We start from the raw sequence: 23,143 nt of genomic DNA on the forward strand, positions 1-23,143 counted from the left end.
AGTTGCACTTTCTAGAATAAATGTAAACAGACCAAACGATCCCTTTGATACTCTACGGTATGCTCCTTTAAGGGGTTGTCAATGAGAACCCAGGGGAATCTCCTATGGCTTCGCTCCATAGAACTCTTCCTGCAGCCTATAGACTTGGAGTAGTGGCAAAGGACTATTCACCTGAAACAACCAGAAACACGCCACATTTTCACTCAGAGTGAAGCGCAGCCTCTGCCACTGAGTGATTCACTGCAATCTACTTCACGCATGTATTCCTGTTTCCCAACACTGTCATTTTCCCTTTAAGATGATGTAAGGCTCAAATGCTCAAAGAATGCGCCCCCTCCTCCACACACACACACACACACACACTGTGCTGGAGCAACATCATTCCACCCTTCTCAGTGCGTGCTTTAAGACTCCAGCCTCAGTCCACACAAGCAGCTGCAGCAGCAGGGCGCAGCTGTGCCGAAGTGAGCGTCTGACAGGACCCCTGCAGATGTGACACAGCTGGATAAAGTCACATTTCTAACTACTACATGAAGCATCTGGAGAGAAGTTGGAAGGTGCCCCATCAGTCAGGGTTGGGGGTGCGTGCTGCCTCTGGGGAAGAGTCGGCGTGCTCTCTCCAGAGTTGAGAGGTTCTGTGAGCGGAGAGGACCCTCGGAGAGAGTGGTGCTGGTCACATCTGGCGGAGCTGCAGAAGGACAGCGCTCAGTCTTTTGAGGACCGAGTAAACATGAGCTTTGAAGGACTTTGAAGTCGGAGAGGCTCATGAGGATGAGGATGGGATCCAGGATCAAAGACGGGGTGTGATGAGGGGGATGAAGATTGAGCAGTGCCAAAGGTGAGGAAGACTGCTTCTGGTGATGAAGATTGATGGGAAGAACGATGAAGATGATCAAAGGCGTGATGGGCTGGAGACCACGTGTCCAGTGCTAAAGGTGATGCTCTTCAGTGACGATGAGGATGATGAAGGTCAGTGTTAACGGTGAAGATCGCTCGTGAAGCTGATGAAGATCAGACTGAGGTCAGAGCTGAGGATGTAGCCGAGTGATGAAGATGATGAAGGTGCCCCTGTCTTCGCTGTAAACTCCGGACGCTCGCGCCATGGCTCTGACGGAGAGTTGCCGGTTGTATCAGTCTCCTAAAGACGGCTCCGCGGGCTGCGGTGCCGCTCGCGCTGCTGAGGAGGAGGTGGTGGAGCTGAATGTGGGCGGTCAGGTGTACTTCACGCGGCGCGCGACCCTCGCTTCCGTGCCGGACTCGGCGCTCGGACGCCTGTTCACGCGCGAGGCGGCGCGAGACGCGCGCGGACGCCGCTTCATCGACCGCGATGGCTTCTTGTTCCGCTACGTGCTCGACTACCTGCGCGACGGGCGCGTGCTGCTGCCCGAGCGCTTTCCGGAGCGCGCGAGACTCCGCCGCGAGGCCGAGTTCTACCGGCTGCACGAGCTCGCCGCGATGCTCGCGACGGAGGACGACGAAACGCGCGACGACGGCGATGGCCCGGATGACGGGTCTCCGACCAGCGAGAGGACGGCGCGCGACGGCGACGGTGGCGCGTTCGGATTCCTGACGGTGTCGTGCCGAGGCGCGCGCCTCTGTGTGCGCGGCAGGCTCGCGCTCGCGCGCCGCGTGTTCGGCGACGCACTGGTGGTGAGCGAGAGTCGCGAGAACCGAGAGCGCTACACCGCGCGCGGACACCTGCTGCGCTTCAGGCACACTGAGCGCGCGTTCGACATGCTCGCGGAGAACGGATTCCGCATCGTTGCGTGCAGCTCCTCCGCGGTGAGCGACAGCAGGCGCGAAGACACGGAGAGAAGCGCTTGGAGCTCCAGCGCCGAGTACGTCTTCTACCGTAAGTTTGAGAGTCGGACTGAACGGGGGGTTATGGGGGCTAAAGATTAAGACGGTGTTTGGTGTCATAGGGGGCTAAAGATTAAGAGGGTGTTTGGAGTCATAAGGGGCTGAGTATTTGGAGGGTGTTTGGAGTTTTGGGGGATAAAGATTAAGAGGGTGTTTGGAGTCATAGGGGGCTGAGTATTTGGAGGGTGTTTGGAGTTTTGGGGGATAAAGATTAAGAGGGTGTTTGGAGTCATAGGGGGCTGAGTATTGGGAGGGTGTTTGGAGTCATGGGGTGCTGAGGATTGGAAGGGTTTTTGGAGTTATAAGGGGCTAGGGTTTGGGAAATGCTTGGAGTTGGGGGCTTTTGGACTTTTGAACTTTTGGAATTTGGGATTTTGTTGCTGGGTTGTAGTTTGGGGTTAGAAGATCCAGAGATTGCAGTTTGGTAATTTAGATGGTGTAGTTAAGTTTGGGCATTTTTGAGGACAGAGGGTGGTGGTATATGGTAGTTTTGGGGGTTTAAACTTTGGGACAGTAGAGGAAGTTTCGGGGTGGCTGCTGGTTTGTTTGGAATTTTGATGTTTGTTAAGTTTGGGGGCTTTACGGAAATTGCCAGGTTTGGGGGTTTGGGCTTTGGGGAGTTTTCCAGGTTTGAGGCTGGAGGGGGTATTTAAAGAAAATATTAAACACAAACACTTTCCTAAACTCTGCTGTAGAAGAACATGCAGATGCCATGCTGTCAGGAGGTGTCATCTTATCTGTGGATAAAACAAACATTATAGTATTATACAGCACTGCTATACCACTCTCTCATCACAGTATTTGACCTGCCCTGTGACTTTGTCAGTGGTACGGAAACAGGTTTCCAACAGGGTGTTTTCCAGTCGACTGCAGAGCAGAGCAGAGCAGAGCAGGTGGAGAAGTGAAGTTGGGGGAACACTGAGAGAATGAAAGGTTTAAAAACACAGCTGTTTAGAAACTCAAGTTTATGAGGCGTTACCAACAGAGACCGCTAGAGGGCACACTGCACCAATCAGCTCAGTCAGGAGTTTTATGTCCTTAGGTTTCCAAAGTTTTTCACCCAAAAATATCTCTGATGTGGAATTCTTTTCATATTTCACATAGGTCATGAAAAAAAATCACCTTTTCAGTATATTTGCAAATTAGGTTTGGGATGTAGAGCTCTTATCAACACACTTTTTTTTTCTTTTTTATTTGGGGCTGCCTCAGTCTGAAAACTAATCGAGTTGTCAACAGCGTCAGGCCGTGAATCTCATTTGTCAGTCCTCCTCTCCTCCGAGACCTATCTCATCGCTGAGTCCGGCAAATGACATCACTATTTCTGAAAGTCACATGATTGATAGCCAACATGGCGGAAAACGCAGTGTACGAATCTCTGGCTGTAGCAAGTGGAAATAGTTGTAAATAAACTTAATGTTTTTGCATTTTATACGATTCTGTAATATATTATGATGTACACAAAATTTAAGTCACATATATTCCTGGATGTATAGTATATGGTTGGTCAGTGAAATATTTGCCTAGCTAATAATGATGTTAGTCTCAGCATCTCCACTAAATTTGATTGGGATATAAACGATATGTTTATGTTCTAATATGAACGAGTCGGTGAATTAAAATAAAGGCTAATTGTTGTGATTTCTAACAATCTCAACACTTTCTCTACATTTTTAGGCATCCTTTTTAAGAATTTCGTTCTTATTGCATTTACTTAAAAAAAAAAAGTTTGTATTTTTAATGACACCTTATAAAAGCACATTTTCAAAAGTAAAGTACACTGGAAACAAAGTATTTATTTATTTGTATTCCAAAATAATTGAATAATTATTAACAACAATGCAAAAAGTTAAAAATTAAGAAAAAGCACACATTCAGCTTTTTTAAATTTACAAATTCTACAGTTAAAACAAATTTAAATAGGAAAACAATGTAATAAAAGCAAATATTCTGTTTATTATAAAAACAAACTACAGAATACAAAGAATATAAATAATGAAATAAAACAAATCTGTACAGAGAAAATAAATGGCACGCAATAACAGGTTTTTACTAATAAAACAAACTGTGCCATCACACACACACACAAAAAAAACCAATACTATGTAACAGCAAAATGCAAACAGCAAAACAATATAATAAAAGCAAGCAGTTTTTTAAAATCCAACAAAAACTAGAGAATGAAAAAAGCAATCAATTTGACTCATTCAAAAGCTACACGTGAAAAAACATTTTCAGCTTCATATCTGCTGAATCCTTCCAATTTTCTCAGCAGAAGGATGGTGATCTTAAAGTGAGATAAATTATTGATTAGACAGGACAATGCAATGTTAATAAACAACATTTTTTAAATATAATTTCTTACCTCTGGAGTCATGACTTCTAAAACGAACGAGGTACTCTTCAGACTTGCTCTGTTGCATTTTATCACCTCAAATGTCCTCTCTATGATGGCTTCAGTCTATGAGAAATTTAAAAATTTATTTATACACTATTGGACATAAATATGAACAGACAGTAAAATGATGCTTGTGACATTAATTTTTTTTACTTATAATCAAGACTTGACCTGAGCACCATTTAATTTGTCTTTGAAAGAATGGTGAGCCATACACCAATTATAAAAGATCAGATTATTATATTAGGACATTGGTTCCCAATTCTGGAACAGAGAGCCTGCACATTTTAATTATTTCTTGCTGTAACTCACCTACCACTGGTCACCAGTCTTATCCAAAAAGGGCCAGTGTGGCTGCAGGTTTTAATGCTTATCAAGCAGGAGTTCAGCTGATTATATTTGTTTAATCACCTGGTTTCGGTCTTCAAAGTATTGAAAAGGTTTGTTTCTGCTTAGCTGTAATTAAACCTGTAGCATCTGTTTGTGGATAAGACTGTTGACCTCTGAATAAAACAATTGGTTTGATCAGGTGTCAGTTGCATCAGAGCAGGACACTCTGAATTGCAGAGTAGGGAGTACTCCGGGACAAGGAATGGAAACCACTGGTTTCAAACTGTTCAACACATCTAGCCTATTTATTTTCACAGGTGACATGCTTTATGATCATAGTATAACCGTAAAACGAAACCTGACCTTTGTGTTTAACCCATCTGTGGACACACACACACACACACTTTTGAGGGTTAGGTGCCTTGCTCTAGGACACTTCAGCCATGGATGGTCCTGCCCGTTGTGGGGATTGAACCAGCAACCTTCCAGCACCAAGGCCATGACTGCCTGTTTATTTATAAATAAACCATATCTTAAATTTGTTCACCTGTTCTTCATCAAAAACTGATATGCTTCCGTCTCTAATTTGCTTCATCTTTGGGTGAAATGTGGGGTTCTCATGAAGGAACATCCTGTTGGACCTCAATATTCCGTGTTGTAAATTCCTTTGTAGTGTCTACAAGCAGAAATAGAGGCTAATAACTGTTTTAAAAATGAAACAAGTAAAAAGTTGCTTTCTCCAATATAATATGAATATACCTAAAACAGTAAAGAAAAAGGGAGGAAAAAAGCTAGCCTAAAATAAAGTGTCCACAAATAGGTATATTCACAAATTAAAATGCTCTTTACAAGAATTTCTTCATCCGTTACATGGTTGATGACTGATCCTTCTCTTATGGCTGCGTATGTCCTGGAGGCACAAAAAAAGTTTACATTTTTTTAAATTCATGTATGTTATACAAATAATCTAAGAAAACATTTAACATAATAAATTAAACCTTTTATATAGATAGGGCTCTGGGCGGTGACAACCACAGCTAAATGGCACGTCTTCTTGCAATGTTTCCACTCCAGCACAGTCGGCATGCAGCTGAGCCCCACAATACTGACACTGGACCCAATTCACTGACTGCACTTCTGAATACATTGATCTAAAAAAAAAACCAAAACACCACAGGTTTTAGACCATATATTTCAATGTTAAATTGGTAAATTGTTTATGCAAAAGATAATTTTCTATTACTTTTTTCCTATCCTTTGGTACACACAGGCATATATGTCCAGTGCAAGACAGTGGTAGTGGTGTGTAGATTTTCGTTCTTGCTCCGTCTCTACTGGTGGTAGAGGTTCCTAGTGAGAATATTTTTTTTCATTATGGTCAGTGTAATACTGCAGTGAAACAGTACATGTAGCAAAGCAAGAATTCATAGCAATGATTTTTTTTAAAGAAATAAGACTCTATAATTCTATATCTATATATAATTTATATTCCATGATATCAACCAATAAAGAAATATAACCAAACAGGAACTGAAATCAACAGAAGTATCAGTATACTGGATCATTACACTGAATTATTAAAATTGGATTGTTTAATATTGTTTAATCTTTAATATCAATCTACTGTAACCAATCTTGAAACGTAACCTGGCTGCACACATGTTCTCCGACCCGGAAGACAGGTTGCAAGTGTCCTTTCAAAAGAGCTTTAGCATCATCTGTCCAGTGGGCAAATCTCTTTCCATAGCTTAAAAAAAAGATCATATATGTTTTCAATAATCAAGTAAATTGCTGGGGAAAATAAAAAGAAAAGAAGAATATATGATCTTACCCTTCTATCTCAAAGTTCTCCATTATCATCACACACCACCATTTACGTAGCATTGGCATGTCATGCTAAATAAAATAACTTAAATTATTATTATTTATAAGAAAAATATTATATATATTATAAAAATATAAATAAATAAAATCTACTCACAACAGTGAAGTCGAAAGAGCCATCCAGTACAACATAAAGTGCATACTTGAAAAAGGAGAAAGACAGATACACAATCATTTAATATACACATGACAGAAAAGCAATAAATAAATACATAAAAATAAGATAAAATAAACAGATAAGTTTCAAAATTGTCACCATTAACATGAAGATGCCACAATCATTTCCCCAGTGCTGAATTGGAAGGTCCTTTTAATAGAAAAACATTCTGTTAGAAACAACTTAATATTAACATAAAGGTGGGAAAGAGTTGTGTTTTATTCGTTTTTTTTTTACCTGCAAATCCCACCCCGTTTTCTCCTCCCACTGTCCTGGGTTCAGCATCTGAGCCAGATTACTGTCATTTCAAAGAAAACAATAGTTTTAAGCAAAGAAATATCATCAACCCACCTCAGCTGACAATGAACCACACATAAAATTTAACATCAAACAGAACATGAAATTGCAACCCAAATATTCCATGCTGTTACACACTTGGTCTTGGAACGAGACCGGTAAATACTTGAACGGCATGCAATGTTTGCTGTAAGCTATAACCTCAACATTGTTTGGAACATCAGATCACCAAATCCACGAGATTCAGTTCTTTTTGTGAACATGGGATCTAGAAAAAGAATTTCCCTCTTGGCTGGCTTCAAAACCTATGAGTGGATATGAAGTCTGCATTCTCAGTAAACATCTTACACACAAAAATGCTCACTACATCCCATGTCATAGATACAGTTAGCAAAGCAACATTTCCTATAACAGTCCAATACCAGACTGAAAACAAAGAAAAAGTACAATGCAAATGATTAAATTAATTTACCGATAAAATGTAGTGTCCTGATGTCCACAGTGGGATGACAAGGGCCTCTTTCAACTGAGCATCATACTTAGAAATACAGATATTATTCACATAATAATCACACGATAACACTGAATATTGCGAAAATAGGTTTAGGGTTAGAGTGCAAACACTTACTGGGAGATGGTCAAGCGGATCAGCATTGCAAGGAGGTAACCACGTTGGCACAACATAGATATTTGCAATGAAAATATTCCTTCCCTATAAATTATTTTTATTAATACCTACATTAATACAATACAACCACAATCAGCAAAATTACAAAGAAAATTCCTAGCTGTGTGATTATTACCTGTGCTCTGGCAATTCCATCAATGATACTGAGGCAGGCATTTCCTACCTACAAACAAACAGCAAGAAACAGATAAATACCCTGTCCAGCCACTTGCACCGAAGTGTACTTAATGAAGTGTCGGTTCTGTGTAAATAAATCAACACACATGCAGCCTAACCTGATTCAGATACATTACATGTATAGGTTTAATTATACAATATGTTTAATGGTTTAAAAATATTTAATCACCGTTGCTTCCATGTCTTGCGGCAAGCCCAAAGTCCAAAAGTCCTCCCGGACAAGGCAAATTTTTCCTTTTTTTACAATAAGCTCTTGTCTTGGCTTTTGTTCATCTAGGACATAAGAAAGCTGTAAAAACAACATCATATTAAACATATATTGCATATCACTATTTTTGTACTTAAACATATGATTTATTTTGGACTATAAATTTCCTTATACCAGTTTCTCCTGGTCAGAGTGAAAAGTCAACGACCAAAAAGCCCGAGAAGGTTTGATGTTCTGAAACTTTGTGCGGGCTTCACACTGCATCCCACAGGTTTCATATTCTGCATATGACAAGTGACAAAGAGTGACATGAGAAAAAAAAACTAAAATATTTTGGACAATACATTTGTTATTTAAAAGCAAAAAATGTTCTACCATCATCACACGAAGACACAAGTGTTTGGGGCTGCATGGGTTCTGGGGATCCTTGTTCCACTGACATCACACCTGACTGCTGTGTATGTGTAGATGCTTGGGAGGTTTGAACAGAAAGCACGTTAATTTGTGCACGCATGCACAGAGTATAAAAATAGGAACCAGGATGTATATAATTAACATAAACACACTTACCTAAAACTGCTTGCCCAAGCTCATTCAGAGTTATATTGTTAATACGCTGGTCCATTAGTCCTCTCTTCAGCTGTGTCTCCAAAAGGCGGAAGTTCACTGATGTATTGCGATGGTGAATAATATTTCTCATTAAAAATACATGTGTTGAGGGGGACATGTTGTTCAGAAAATAATTATTTTTTCGCATACTTCCAAACAATTGTTCTGCTATCTGACTGTTGAGTGAACCTTGGAGTTCTGGGACAAGATTGATTCTCCTTAAGATGTCCCTCTGATCCTTTGTGTTTGATTCATGAAGCTTATCGTAAAGCACATAATGACTGCTAGCCCCAGTGATGGGATGGCCACTACCATCTGAATTGGGAGACCTTTCAACAAGCCAAGAGAGGGACACTTCAAGTTTTCCTTTCTGTGCTGCAGAAATGTTTTCAGGTGTAGGCTCAGCCAACCGTCCTTCATGGGGTTTGAACGGTATGATGGCTGGAAATCTCAAGTTGGCATGTGTGGCCAAACCACGAGCAAAATCATAGACTGACACATTTGGTATGTGTTTCCATGATAGGAGAAGATCAGTGAAGTCTCTAGGACTTTCTGCCCTTAAGTTGAATTTCAAACTATACACAACACCATGTGGACATGCAATGACACACCATCCACCTGTTAAAAAAAATGAATATAAGGAAGAGAAGAACAAAAATGATGGACAGGCAAAATAACTTTTCTGAAATTTGCTTACCAGAGGCACCCCAGATTTTCTGAAAGACCTTGTCATAGGTGTGCCTGTTCTTCATCTCCTGTTGCAATCTTACAATTAGGTCATCACGTGACCCTCTTGGGTCTATGTGGCATGCCTTGCATAGTTTGCGCACTGTGCCTACCTAGAGAAATACACACACACACACATTCACTTCATAGCCCTACAATTGGACTGTAGTCTATCTGTCCATCTAAATATTTTGTTAGACCCAACAGTGCTACTGTGTCTGATCCACTCAGTCCAACACACAGTAACACTCCACAATCACCATCCATGTCACTGCAGTGCTAAGGTCCACCAGGGGTTGGAACAGGTTGAATGAGGTTTACAAAATATGCAGATCAACAGATGGACTACAGTCTGTAATTGCATAACTACATAGTGGTCCTGTACATTCAGTGGAGCTGAGAAAATAACAACTGTAGAAATAAAGTGCATTCATCACATTTCATTTTGCATTTACACTACTCATGTTTTAGTTATACCTTTTGTTTTTTAAGCTCATCCATAAGACGTTCCTCTGTTATCATGAACAGTTCTGCCTCTGGACTCTCTCGAACAGGCAAGACTTTTTCATACTCTGTGTTAAGCACACAGTCTCCTTTTCTGGTGTGTCTGCCAATCCATGGTGCCCAATATTCATAAGATGGATGAACAGCCCAGGGATTTTTTGCACGACCTAATAAATCAATAACAAAAATAATGACAAGAAGGTGTCACTGTGCATAGGTATTCAAACCAACTGTCAAAGCTTTTTGAAAGCATTTTATAAATGTAATGTATTATTAATAATATTATATAATTATTAAAATAACAATTCATAAACTTACTGGGGACAAATCCACGAGCAATCATTTCAAAATTGAGTTCCAAAATTCTTCAATGTTGACCTCTCCTTTGAAGTTTTTAGGAGGCTCTTTTATGTCACTCACTGTCAAACAAAAAGCACTTTTAGGCTTGTTTTCCAGACAGGGATTAAATGCAGTCCTTGACTCTACAAGGTTCTGAATGTCCCCATTAAAAGATACCAGCCCTTAAAGCAACATATTACTAACAAGGAAGCCTAACCACTCTCACAATAGATCTAATATGGTAAAATATCCAAAACTGTTTATTTAAAAGTTGAAAAAAAAAAAACCCAAGCAGGGACAAGTTTGAGATGGGACCCTGGGATGAGGAGGGTTAGCAACTCTCTAGGACTCTGGGATGAGGTTATTTAGCAGCTAGGACTCTGGGATGAGGTGGACTAGCCACTAGGTCTCTGGGATGAGGTCATTTAGCAACTAGGTCTCTGGGATGAGGTGGGCTAGCCACTAGGTCTCTGGGATGAGGTAATTTAGCAACTAGGTCTCTGGGATGAGGTGGGCTAGCCACTAGGTCTCTGGGATGAGGTCATTTAGCAACTAGGTCTCTGGGATGAGGTGGGCTAGCCACTAGGTCTCTGGGATGAGGTGGGCTAGCCACTAGGTCTCTGGGATGAGGTAATTTAGCAACTAGGTCTCTGGGATGAGGTGGACTAGCCACTAGGTCTCTGGGATGAGGTAATTTAGCAACTAGGTCTCTGGGATGAGGTGGACTAGCCACTAGGTCTCTGGGATGAGGTCATTTAGCAACTAGGTCTCTGGGATGAGGTAATTTAGCAACTAGGTCTCTGGGATGAGGTGGACTAGCCACTAGGTCTCTGGGATGAGGTCATTTAGCAACTAGGTCTCTGGGATGAGGTGGGCTAACAACTTGGTCTCTGGGATGAGGTCATTTAGCAACTAGGTCTCTGGGATGAGGTGGGCTAGCCACTAGGTCTCTGGGATGAGGTCATTTAGCAACTAGGTCTCTGGGATGAGGTGGGCTAACAACTTGCTCTCTGGGATTAAGTATGGGCTGAGATGCTCTAAAAGGAAGAACTTACCCGCCATGCTGAAGACTCCTTTTTTGTGTAGATCCATAATAACAACAGCAGGGTAGTAGCCACAATTAATACAGGAGTATGTATAATCATGACTTGTGAGCGCCTCAAAATGGCAATATGCATGTAGAATGGTGTCTCTTGATGGAAATTTAACACCCCGAAGTCCCTCCAGTGAATTTATGGTTCTTGAGACTGCAGTATGGTTCTGTAGATGACATTTTTGTTTTAAAAAAAAACAAAAAAACGTATGACAACATTTAATACTCAACCACTTAAGTGTACCATTCAATGTGTTATTTTACCTGAAGGTTCTGCCTCAGAAAAATGCAGAGTTCCAAGGTAAGCACAACATGATCATCAAAATTATGGAGTCCTGCTTTCCACTCTTGATAACGGTACACCATCTGACACAGAGTGCATTGTTTGAAGTAAGTTGACACATCTAAGGAAGAAATAATAATAATAAGTGTTACTGAATAAAAATTTAAAATTACCTGAGGTATTAATCAAAGGCTTAAACTTACTGTCAATAATGCCACCTATACCCACAATCCGGGCTTTGTTTGTTATCATCACTGGATTATCCAAAGCAGGATGACTCGAACAGAAAGTGCAATTGGTCTCTGTTGGAAGAAGTTTTGTTGGGTAATTAAATGGTGCTCTGGGAGCTGTCACGTCTTCTGGGAGTCTGGAGGGAATTTTTTTCTGAGTACAAATATACTGTACTACACGTTCCAAGTGGTCTGTTACAGGGTAGATCGGCTGGGTAGTGGGCTGGTGTGTCACAGCAGCATGTGAATCTGTCTCAAATAAGTGTTTCTGAGTTTGGAATAAGTGCCATTTTGCTATACTTTTGTGCACACAAGACATTCTTGCCTTAGCACAAGGACAATGCCATGAGTTCTTCTTTGTCTTGTAGGTCACCATAATTCTGCCAAGACGACTGAAGTGCTTCTTCACTGGCTCATAAATAGATAGACATATTGCTTGGGATGAACCACTGAGTGTTACTTCTACAGACAGAGGTACATGGGCTGACATGGCTGCTTTCTGTCTTTTTATGCACAGAATCTTCTTTGATACACCAAATAGCTTATGATGCACCATTTCATCTAGAACACCCTCTTGAAGGAACTCTTCACTTATGGTGTGAGAACAATAGTCAAGTGAACGAATATGTTCACAGTGGCTGAAGGCACATCCACTCCGTAGTGCTAGAAGCTGGTACTGAAAACATTCTTCTAATTCACATCCAGTAAAGTGTTTTTTGCCCCATGTCTTTCTCTGTACATGAACAGGTATAGAAAAACCATGCCTGCTTCTTTGAACAGCACACACACCATTGGTCGCATCCACACAAACGCTTTTCAAATGTGATGTGCTGGTTATATCTGGTTTTTCTTCTGAATGTTTTCTGGAAATGTGACCAGGCAAATTCTTCTCATGTACAATTGTAGTGCAGTGAGGACACTTTACTCTTTGGGGTGATGTCGTTTGAGCCTTTTTCGGAGAAGGAAGTGACAGAGAAGTGGATGATGTAGAGGAAAGTGCAGGAGTAGATGATAAAATCTCAGAAGCACCAACTGTTAAAGTATGTGCTTGGGGTGTGGTTGACTTTAAATGAGGTGGTGCTTCCTTTAAGGAATTTGAAGTGAATATAGCAGATATGAAAGGTACTTCTGCAGGTGAAGGTGTGTGCGCCACAGATGAAGTAACTTGACAAGCCTGAAGATGGGTTTCCATATTATCTCTCCTCAAAATGGTTTTTGAGCACAGAGGGCAGTGATAGTGTCCTTCTGATCTGCAATTCTGATGACATCTGTGAATTCGATATTCTGTGAAAAATGTGAAAAATAAAAAAAAAATAAAACACATGAATCAACATGAACTTTGTGCTGCCAAAAAAATAAAAATAGCAGGGTTACATTACCTTTAAACTGTATTGCATTTTTCCAGTGAATTTCAATGTGTTTCTTAACTCTTGCCAAGTTGGTAGGCTTAAACAACTTCACAGGGCACAAAGGACAATGAAACATTTTGCAGCATGTTGTGCATCTGTTTAAAGATGGGTCTGAACCACAAAGCCAGACTGAAGAGTGCATCTATGTAAAAATGAAAAAAAAACATACATTAATAATTGCATCAATGAAAGTTTTGTAGACAGTTATACACTGATCAACCATCATATTGTGACCAACTCCTTGTTTCTACACTCACTGTCTATTCTCTCAGCTCCACTGTCCACAGGAGCATTTTGTAGTTATAAAATTACAGACTCAAGTCCATCTATTGCTCTGTTGTATACATTGTTTTTGGTTGATCTGTGTATGCATTTGCCTTGGACCAGGACAGTATATGCACATATAACAACAGACATAGACATACAGACACAACGACAGATAGATGAATGTATAAATAAATAATGATATATATATATATATATATATATATATATATAAAGATTGTACAAAATGCTACATAATGGCAAAAAAATATTGTGTTAAAACACATTGCGTAACTAAGAACCAAACACATTTAGCCAACTGGCTAATCTACTTCATGCCAAACCAAAAATGCTTTATTAATATATTAATACGTCAGGCTATATATATATATATATATATATATATATATATAGCCTGACGTGACAAACAGCGTCTAATGATTGTCGTACCTAGCTAAATTAGCAAGGTAGATGCAGAGCTAACGTGAGTTCATTAATTCGGAAAAACAAAAAGTTATCCCAGCGACCCAATATCTTCGTTAATTAAACAAAGACATCTCGTAACGTACCGTCAAAAACTCCAAATCTGTCCGTCTAAAATTTTGACACATACAAACACGCTCCCACACAAACGGCGTTTCAATTCTGGGTCTACTGGCAAAACCACCCCATGACACTAGATGGCGATAATGGAAACGGCGCCACCTCTTCTCTGGCGCCTCAGATAGGTACCACAGGAGAGGTAGCCTCAGGAGTGAGATCTGCGCCCAGACCCTTCTCCGAGTTGTTCTGATGTCAAGTGCAATGAGACGTACGTGTGCAAAGTCACTGGTTCTGGAGGAAGCCCTGCCATCAAGGAAGAAGGAACGTAATTGGTTACAAGCTAAAAGGTGGGCATGAATGTGATTGGTTAAAACACATTGGGCGGAGACTTTGAAATACCTCGCCATAAACCAGTAAAGCTCACCTTGGCGATTATATTTGCTTGCTCTGACGGTCAGAAATGTGTCTGGAAGAATAAAAGTGCAATATAACTTTCTTTTTTATTTACCGTGCACTTAGTCCTGTTTCATAATTTGTCAAAAGTGCTGCAGTCTCAGTATTCTGTTTTACTTGAATGGAGGATAATGTAATTTGCTGCCTCTGAGGAAGCTGCAGAATAATATAATCCTCTGCTGCCTCTGAGGCAGATTCTGAAGAAGTACTTTCCTGCAAATTTGAGTTGACTACTGCCTCTGAAGGAGCTACAGAATGTAATACAATAATGCTCTGCTTCCACTCAGGCAGGTACTATGACAAAGTGGAATAACACATAATGGCTGCCTCTGATGGTGCAGAACATTGTTGGATGTCATTCTGCAGCTTCTTCAGAGGCAACAGTCATTACACAGTGTAGGAAAGTACTGCCTCAGAGGAAGCAGAGCATTCTGCAGTTTCCTCAGAGGTACAGAGTTACATTATTCTCCTTTCAAGCAAAAACACTTAAATCTTTGTTCAGTCGCCTTCATCCCCATCCGTTGGCTGGTAACCATTTGCGTCCATTCTGCCTCAAAGGCAGCACTGCCTCCAGAACAATTTTGAGCGGTGATTTTGCACTCGTGCTTGTCTCTCCAATCACAGGGCTGAACCCAGGTGTGTGTGAGGGTGTAAAGACGTGGTTAAATAGAACAAAACAAACACAAGATGTGAGGAAAAAGATTACTGATTAAATATGGAGAAAATGAGAAAAGAGAAGAAAAGGAACAAAGAGGAAACAGAGCTCCTGCTCCTCGCTCCTCACCCCTGGGCTCTCGCGCTGAACTAAGCCGTGGCTCGTTCTCATCTGAAGGAACAAGCACTGAAACCGGTCATTCTGAATGGGGGAGACTGGTGCTGTGGTGTTTCATCCTTATGGTATTTTGACCAAAGCAGGTCACAGACATTTCATTAAGACTGTCTGTGAGGAGTTGGTGTGTTCTCCCTGTGTCCGCGTGGGTTTCCTCCGGTTTCCTCTCACAGTCCAAAAACACACGTTGGTAGGTGGATTGGTGACTCAAAGTGTCGTAGGTGTGATTGTGTGAGTGAATGTGTGTGTCTGTGTTGCCCTGTGAAGGACTGGCGCCCCCTCCAGGGTGTGTTCCTGCCTTGCGCCCAATGATTCCAGGTAGGCTCTGGACCCACCACGACCCTGAACTGGATAAGCACTTACAGATAATGAATGAATGAATGAATGAATGAATGTTCTTCACTGTGAAAACCTTGCATTGAGTGCATCTACAGTCTACAGAACAGAGGTTAAACACACACACACACACACACACACACACACAATTATCTAACAAAAAATACTGTTCACCTCCTTATTGTCTAAGGACACTTTACTCAAACCCTACTTTATAATACTGACATAACCATGGCATAAACATGTGGCTTATGGCAAAACTCCATTCTCCAGCCTACTATGAGTCTCCTCTATCACCCAGTGACCTGGAATGATTGGAATGTGTGAGATTCCAACAAGCAATTTCAGTGCAGAAGATAGCAGCCACGCTCACACTTTTCTCTTCTGCTGAAGCTCAACTTAAGCTTGACCTAGGTTGACCTACGCTGAGAGCATTCAAAAAGCGGTACAGAAGGCTGACCAGATTTCAGGCTGACCTGAATTTTACTCTATTCCGTGCTGAAAGTGTTGAGACGTGTGTCAAATCTCTTTAAAAGTTAAGAAAACTCCACATTATCTACCTTGCATGAACTAATTGGTTTTAATTAAGTCTTGTTACCTACAACAACACGACCCAGCAGGCACCCTTTTGGGACTCTATTTATGAGGGCAGTGATCTCCCAGTGGGAACCAGTTCATTGCTCATGTAATTAACCGACAGCTCAGGAGACTTTGCATGACTCCTTGTAAAGTTCCTTAGGAGAAACAATATCAGACACAATGAAGACTTGAGATGCTTTAGGCGCTGACAAAAATGCAGTTACTCATAGTTACTGTTTTGTGTTGGGAATTTGTTTTCTCTGACAAAAGGATGAAGAGTCAGGAGAATGAGAAGTTAAAGCAGAAAAGTGTTGCCTAGCGTTCTGTCACTACAGAGACTGCGTAAGAGACAGCACACGGAGATTCACACGTTTTATAACAGATACACCAGGTGTCCAGGGTGGAGCAGGGATATTGATATTCTTGTTTGATAATATCACTGGTTCTACTGATATTCCTGACAGGACGTGCCTTGCCCCAAACTCAGAACACAGCTCAACTAAGAAGAAACCGCACTGTAGTCAATAGCTTGTGAAAATGACATATGTAGCTGACTTGCGGCAGCCATTTTGTCTGTTTCAGAGGTTCTTGATCACCAGGCTGCAGACCGATATAGGGCCACTGTTCAGTTCATGCCAATGTTGGGGTTAATATTGTATCCAGAAGTAGCTGTAAATTGTGCTTTACACGACTTAAACTGGTGATTTCAATGTTAGCGATTGTGAATGTCAAATATTAACGTTACATTTTTATATATTCATTTTAATAACATGGCAATTGTCATTTTTAATACTACACAACAGTTATGTTAGGCAAACAATTTAATTGTGTTTGTACACCTAATAAAAGCCTAAACACTGAACTAAACATTCACATTTTAAAAATATTTAAAGGGGACATATTATGCAAAACTAACTTTTTGTATGCTTTTGTATTTCCACTTGGGTCTCTACTGCTCTTATAAACATTCAAAGCATGAACAAAAACATCCATCCATTTCCTTTGAGTCAGTTAAAAGATTTTGGTGTCAGGAATCATATGCTTCTTTGAATCGTTTGGTGCCTTATTGTGATGTCACAATAAGGAAATTTGCATAGAACCACCATGGCACCACCCATGGGACCAACATGGGACGAGTGGGGTGTGACCAGCAATAGCTTATTTGCATAAAAGTGACAGAGCCCTTAAACGTCTCATTCTGAAAGGGACTGAAACTGGTAAGAACAGAGCTGATGAGATCTCTATATGTGATTTTGTGACTTCATGAACATGTTTTGTCTAGCCCACAGACCTATACTAACTTGTTTAAAAAGAGGTATAATTTGTCCCCTTTAATTATATATTTTTATATATAATACTGAAAGTATTGAAATGACATTACTGACATATCAGGAATTAAATTGATGAGAGAACCTGAAGACACCATTGTTGTTTCTGTTCATGTTTTTATGGCATTGTTTTAGCTTAAAATGTGAGAGCACTGATCATGGAGCACCACAGAGTTTTGTGTCTTTCAGTATTCCCTGATGATACTGAAGTAGGCTCGAGATGTGGGTGTCAACCATTCTCTTCTCAACCAGTGAAAATGTGGAGAGGAGCAGAAGTTTTTTTTTTGGTTTAAAACCTGTAATGCATTCTGATTGGCTGAGGACCTTTTACCACCCAATATTGTTGTAATTTCTGAATGAGCACAGAATGTTTCACAGCCTGAGCTGACGATCTCAAACTCAGGGAGTGCTCAATGAATAGTGGCCCTTTGACATTGCATTAATATGGTTTACTGTGGAAACAGTACAATTTAATGACATCCCAGGCACTCTATCACCACCCGTCCTGCATAAACACTTAGAATAGACCACCACTAAATGTTCTATTTTTTATTATTATCATCGTTACACTTCACACACACTGGCGAGAAGCGGCAGCCAAACGCGCACAGCGTACTCTCAACCAGAAACGACCGTCCACCTGGAGGACTGCATCGGGCACTAGGGTTTAACCCAGGACAGAGCGCCAATCCATATCTGGGCTCACACATACAGACATTCATTCACACACCAGGACAGTTATTAGAGAAGCCAATTCACCTACCCTCCATGTTTTTGGACTGTGGGAGGAAACCGGAGCCCCCGGAGGAAACCCACGCAGACACAGGGAGAACATGGAAACTCCACCCAGATGGGACTTGAACCCAAGATCCTAGCGCTGGGAGGCGAACGTGCTAACCACCAAGCCACCGTGCCGCCCGCACGGATTTTATTTTATCTCCAGGAAATCTAATGTCATGAAATAAGATAAAATTCCACACCTGTCTTCAGTTCAACTGCAGATAAACCTAGTGTTACTATCTCAGCAAATCTCAGCATGGTGTGGGACTTTACTAGATCTCCAGCAAAACACATGAGGAGACACATGAGATTCCTGGGCTCTTTTTTTCTCAGGAGAAATATCTCAGGAGAAGTAACGGCAGACCTAAATCTACTAAAGTCTCCTTTGTCTTTCCACCTAATCTCATTGTTGTCTAGGAGAATGATATTAAGGAGGTCTGATCTTTAGTTTTCCTTCCCATGAGATGAAGCTTGACCGGCTACTAAAAGCCAAGCTGAGGCAGACTGGGTGGATGTAGAAAGTCTGGGTGCTGCAGCCCCAGATAAATGTAGGAGAACATCAGATAAAGCTCAGTGTGGGGATGCATATGCAGAGAAATCCCCTCTGATTACAGTTTTCGGAGAGATGAGGAGTGTGTGAGATGAATATTTCAGTTATTCATTTTGCTGCCTGTCTTCTCTGGGCCTTGTTGCTGATTTATATGGTTTAGCTGACGCTTTTGTCCCTCCAAAATGGAGCATTAGTGGCATTTGTCTCGCGGGATCACGGACACATGCTTTCACCTGCCTTCATTAGTGGCTAATCTGGCTTGTCACTGTTTTAGGAGAGAGACGGCGCAGCATATGGCCAATTAAAAAGCGCTTTGTTGGTAATTCTGACCGGCTCCCTGTGGTAATCCTAAAGAAAAGGTGGCTGGCAGAAAAGGCCGAGCGCTCACATTCGGGCGAGGGGACATATGGCCGCTTAATGATTTGCAATGTGTCATCAGTGTAATTACCGCAGTAAAAGGGGCTTTAGACCTGGACGAGTGAAGACCTGAAAGGCCAGGAACGGTGTTAGAAAAACATATGTCTTTCACCTCCTGCATAAAATAACTGCCTTTCCCCCTGGCACTCTCAAAAAAGACTAGGCCAGGCCATCAAGAGGAGATTTTCCAACAATTACCCGCCTGCATCTGTGCTGCTGTTGCCACCCAGTACTGGAATGCAGATAGTTTATGGTTTATTATGGAGTCATCAATGTCTAAAGCCATGGCCTTAAGGTTAGAGAAGTGAGCTTGAGGCTGGAGGAGCGCTGGCACCTAACCACAAACCGCTCCCCAGGCGCCAAGGGGGTTGGAAGTCACCTGCTCTGGTTGTGTGTGTGTGTGTTCATCTCCTAAGGGGGCAGCACGGTGGTGTCACTGTTACACAGTTCCAGGGCCCAGGAGTGGTTTCCTCTAGGTGCTCCGGTTGTCTCTCACCGGTAGGCGAATTGGCTACTCAAGTGTCCGTGTGAGTGAATGTGTGTGTGTGTGTGTGTGTGTCGCCCTGTAAAGGACTGGCGCCCCCTTCAGGCTGTGTTCCCGCCTTGCTCCCAGTGATTCTGGGTAGGCTCCGGACCCACCGCGACCCTGAACTGGATAAGGGCTTACAGACAATGAATGAATGAATGACTTTCTCTGAGGGTGATATAATAAATGATAAAGGTTACTATTCTCTTCTTAGTGACAAAGCAATAAGGCTGTGTCACCATGGCTTACTTTACACCAGACACATCCACACAGCAGGCCAACGCTCAAAAAACACTCATAGAATAAACAACACCCAGAATCCCAGCTTTAGTGCCTTGGCTACTTTTTTTTAAGTCATGGATGATTTAACACAGCGCTGCTGTAATATCATTTTCAACATCCCCGTGTCTCACATGCTGCCACAATATGCTGCAATACTTGCACTGAAAATGGTTCCTGGGTTAAACAATACTCTTAGATCCTTTACGGAATCATTTACAACAGGGTTTCTTTCAGTCACAGAGAAGAGCCATTTTACCAAGCAATGAACCAGACATTCAAATGGTTCTTTAAGAGTTCATGGTTCTACAACCACTGCCTCTACTCTATTGATCCATATAGATCAGTCAAAAGACAGAGACCTGAGGGTTAACAGGAACTGAAGCATGACGCTCTACAGAACCGTGCCAGAGCTTGTAGTAGTACCCCATTGTATTTGTATAAAAATGAATATATATTTATATACTGTATTTATATACAGAGATGGATATTGAGACACAGCCCAAGAGAACAGGCAGTATTTGGACTTGCTGTGTAGCAAGATACAGAAGCACCACACGCCAGAAGACATCCTTCTTCATGACAGTGAGCCCCCAAACAACAACACCCCCAGTCTGACCCAGAGTCTGGCACTGCTATTCAATTCAATTCATTCATTTTCTGTAACTGTATTTGCTTTAATCTTGATCACTCTGGGGGTGGCACGGTGGCGCAGCAGGTAGTGTTGCAGTCACACAGCTCCAGGGACCTGGAGGTTGTGGGTTCGAGTCCCGCTCTGGGTCACTGTCTGTGAGGAGTGTGGTGTGTTCTCCCTGTGTCTTCGTGGGTTTCCTCCGGGTGACTGTCTGTGAGGAGTGTAGTATGTTCTCCCTGTGTCTGCGTGGTTTTCCTCCGGCTGACTGTCTGTGAGGAGTGTGGTGTGTTCTCCCTGCGTCTGCGTGGGTTTCCTCTGGGTGACTGTCTGTGAGGAGTTTGGTGTGTTCTCCCTGTGTCTGCGTGGGTTTCCTCCGGGTGACTGTCTGTGAGGAGTTTGGTGTGTTCTCCCTGTGTCTGCGTGGGTTTCCTCCGGGTGCTCCAGTTTCCTCCCACAGTCCAAAAACACACGTTGGTAGGTGAATTGGTCTCAAAGTGTGAGTGTGTGTCGCCCTGTGAAGGACTGGCACCCCCTGCAGGGTGTATTCCTGCCTTGCGCCCAGGTTCCAGATTCTTATCTCCACATGTGCCCATTGCTATATATTTTAGGAGGCATATAAAACATATCTTTTTAGATTTAGTAGTTTTAACACTGTATTTCGCTTATTGTCTTATTGTCTTTGTGTTATTTTATTGGGTTATGGCCTGTCATTTTTATTTTCTGTAAGTTTTATCTTGTTTTTCAAAAAGACTTTTTGAATATTAATGTGTTCTTGAGTGTCCTGAAAGGTGTTTATAAATTATTATTATTATCAATAATTATCCATCCTCAGCACGTTTCCTTGGAGATATGTTTTTGAATTACTCATTACATCACTGGACAGCAAAACACTCTTGGGGATACAATGATTTTCCCGTTCTATTATATTGGTCAAGAGACATCTGCGTTGGCTAGAGCTGCACAGTGAGATGGGGTTCAGCCAACCCAGCCAGTGTGAGGTGAGCGGGATCATGAACCCTTGATGTTCTTGATTATTGCTGGGCGATTTGACCACAAATCAATATCGTGATTAGTTGAACATTTTACTTTGATTACAATTATTGAATGATTATTTTGTTTTTCGCTCTCATACCTGGCTGACAGCGGCTTGTACTATAAACATGCTCATGTATTAAAGCAGGGAAATGCTCTTATCTATGAGCGTTTTGAGCCATGCACTGTTTACATCTGGTGTGGAGATTGTGGTTAAAGTGTTAAATTAAAAAGTGTTTACATTTGACTTGTGTCATCTTCACTAAAGTCAAAATACGTCTAAATGACAGATGCAGCTTTGTTCTTTGGTACAAGCTACTCGTGTTGCTCAGTTGGCCTCGGTGTTTAGGTTCTCATCCATGTTGCTACCATGTGGCAGGAGCATTTGACCACATGTGCGATAGTGTGGTGTTAAAGGGACAGTACATGAGCACACAGTGGGGACATATTAACAGAGTTAACAAAAAATCATGAACAGAATGAAAAGAAATATCAATTATTTGTTCTGAATGTCGATTGTATCTAGTTTTGAATAACTGCCCAGCCTTAGCCTTGATACAAGAGTCATTTCTGATGCTGTTTTTTCCGCAGCATGAGGAAGTGGACTCTTGTTTGTCCTTGTTTGTTTTCTCTCAGTAGAGTTTGCTGGCATCAAGCTGCTGAAGTTAAACAGATGCCTTTGAACCGTCCTCACTGCCTCCTCTGAAGTTCTCTCTCTCTCTCTCTCTCTCTCTCTCTCTCTCTCTCTCTCTCTCTCTCTCTCTGTCTCGCTCTCTCTCTCTCTCTCTCTCTCTCTGTCTCCCTCTCTCTCTCTCTGTCTCCCTCTCTCTCTCTCTGTCTCCCTCTCTCTCCCTCTCTCTCTCTGTCTCTCTCTCTCTCTCTCTCTCTCTCTCTCTCTCTCTCTGTCTCCCTCTCTCTCTCTCTCTCTCTCTCTCTCTCTGTCTCCCTCTCTCTCTCTCTCTCTCCCTCTCTCTCTCTCTCTGTCTCCCCCCCCCTCTCTCTCTCTCTCTCTCTCTCTCTCTCTCTCTCTCTCTCTCTGTCTCCCCCCCCCTCTCTCTCTCTCTCTCTCTCTGTCTCCCTCTCTCTCCCTCTCTCTCTCTCTCTCTCTCTCTCTGTCTCCCCCCTCTCTCTCTCTCTCTCTCTCTCTCTCTCTCTCTCTCTCTCTCATCCCTCGTCCAAATGGCACTGATGTTTATCAGAGTAGCGCTGCTCTGATTGACAATGCATCATTGGTGGTGACATGAGGACCCAGTTTTATGAGGGAGGATGTTTTTCTTTACATCACTCATCAGCGTTTTTTCTTTTCCCTTTCACCCTCTGTCCTTCTCTCCCTCCCTCCCTCCATCACTCTATGTTTCTTTCTCTTTCTCTCTGTCCACAACCCCATTCTCCTCACTCCCACAC

General features: G+C 41.9%; 2 protein-coding genes and 1 long non-coding RNA gene across 3 annotated transcripts in view; 1 reads left to right on the forward strand and 2 right to left on the reverse strand.

Moving 5' to 3' along the window:
* Positions 1-378: 378 nt before the first annotated feature.
* Positions 379-23,143, forward strand: part of LOC136695420 (BTB/POZ domain-containing protein KCTD16-like) — a 51,296-nt gene continuing 28,531 nt past the window's right edge. Inside the window, exon 1 of the mRNA XM_066669485.1 lies at positions 379-1,852. Coding sequence (XP_066525582.1) covers positions 1,102-1,852 — 751 coding nt within the window. The 5' untranslated portion in view covers positions 379-1,101. The remainder of the gene's footprint in view (positions 1,853-23,143) is intronic.
* Positions 3,933-10,182, reverse strand: LOC136694022 (uncharacterized). The gene is made up of 22 exons (XM_066667360.1): positions 10,154-10,182; positions 9,809-10,002; positions 9,303-9,444; positions 8,567-9,223; positions 8,372-8,467; positions 8,171-8,277; positions 7,958-8,077; positions 7,727-7,774; positions 7,552-7,635; positions 7,396-7,461; positions 7,125-7,228; positions 6,864-6,924; positions 6,726-6,776; positions 6,567-6,611; positions 6,417-6,481; positions 6,233-6,332; positions 5,829-5,935; positions 5,584-5,736; positions 5,435-5,495; positions 5,133-5,261; positions 4,223-4,318; positions 3,933-4,144 (listed from the first exon to the last, which is right to left on the reverse strand). Exons 1-22 carry the CDS (start codon positions 10,176-10,178, stop codon positions 4,061-4,063), a joined length of 2,595 nt encoding a protein of 864 aa, XP_066523457.1. The 5' UTR covers positions 10,179-10,182; the 3' UTR covers positions 3,933-4,060.
* On the reverse strand, positions 11,261-14,116 carry LOC136695421 (uncharacterized). Its single transcript, XR_010802287.1, has 5 exons — positions 14,023-14,116; positions 13,160-13,331; positions 11,754-13,064; positions 11,532-11,671; positions 11,261-11,434 (listed from the first exon to the last, which is right to left on the reverse strand). It is a non-coding gene; the product is annotated as an uncharacterized lncRNA (long non-coding RNA).

This window comes from Hoplias malabaricus, chromosome 4, assembly GCF_029633855.1.
Source record: "Hoplias malabaricus isolate fHopMal1 chromosome 4, fHopMal1.hap1, whole genome shotgun sequence".
Taxonomy (NCBI): domain Eukaryota; kingdom Metazoa; phylum Chordata; class Actinopteri; order Characiformes; family Erythrinidae; genus Hoplias; species Hoplias malabaricus.

Excerpts from the sequence above, each read along its gene's own strand:
- LOC136694022 (XM_066667360.1), bottom strand. The coding sequence starts at position 10,178 with ATGATTGCTCGTGGATTTGTCCCCA. Across the intron at positions 9,224-9,302 it reads GAAAATCTGGGGTGCCTCTG|GTGGATGGTGTGTCATTGCA; the intron begins GTAAGCAAATTT and ends TTTTTTTAACAG. Across the intron at positions 4,319-5,132 it reads CAGTTTTTGATGAAGAACAG|ACTGAAGCCATCATAGAGAG; the intron begins GTGAACAAATTT and ends AATTTCTCATAG.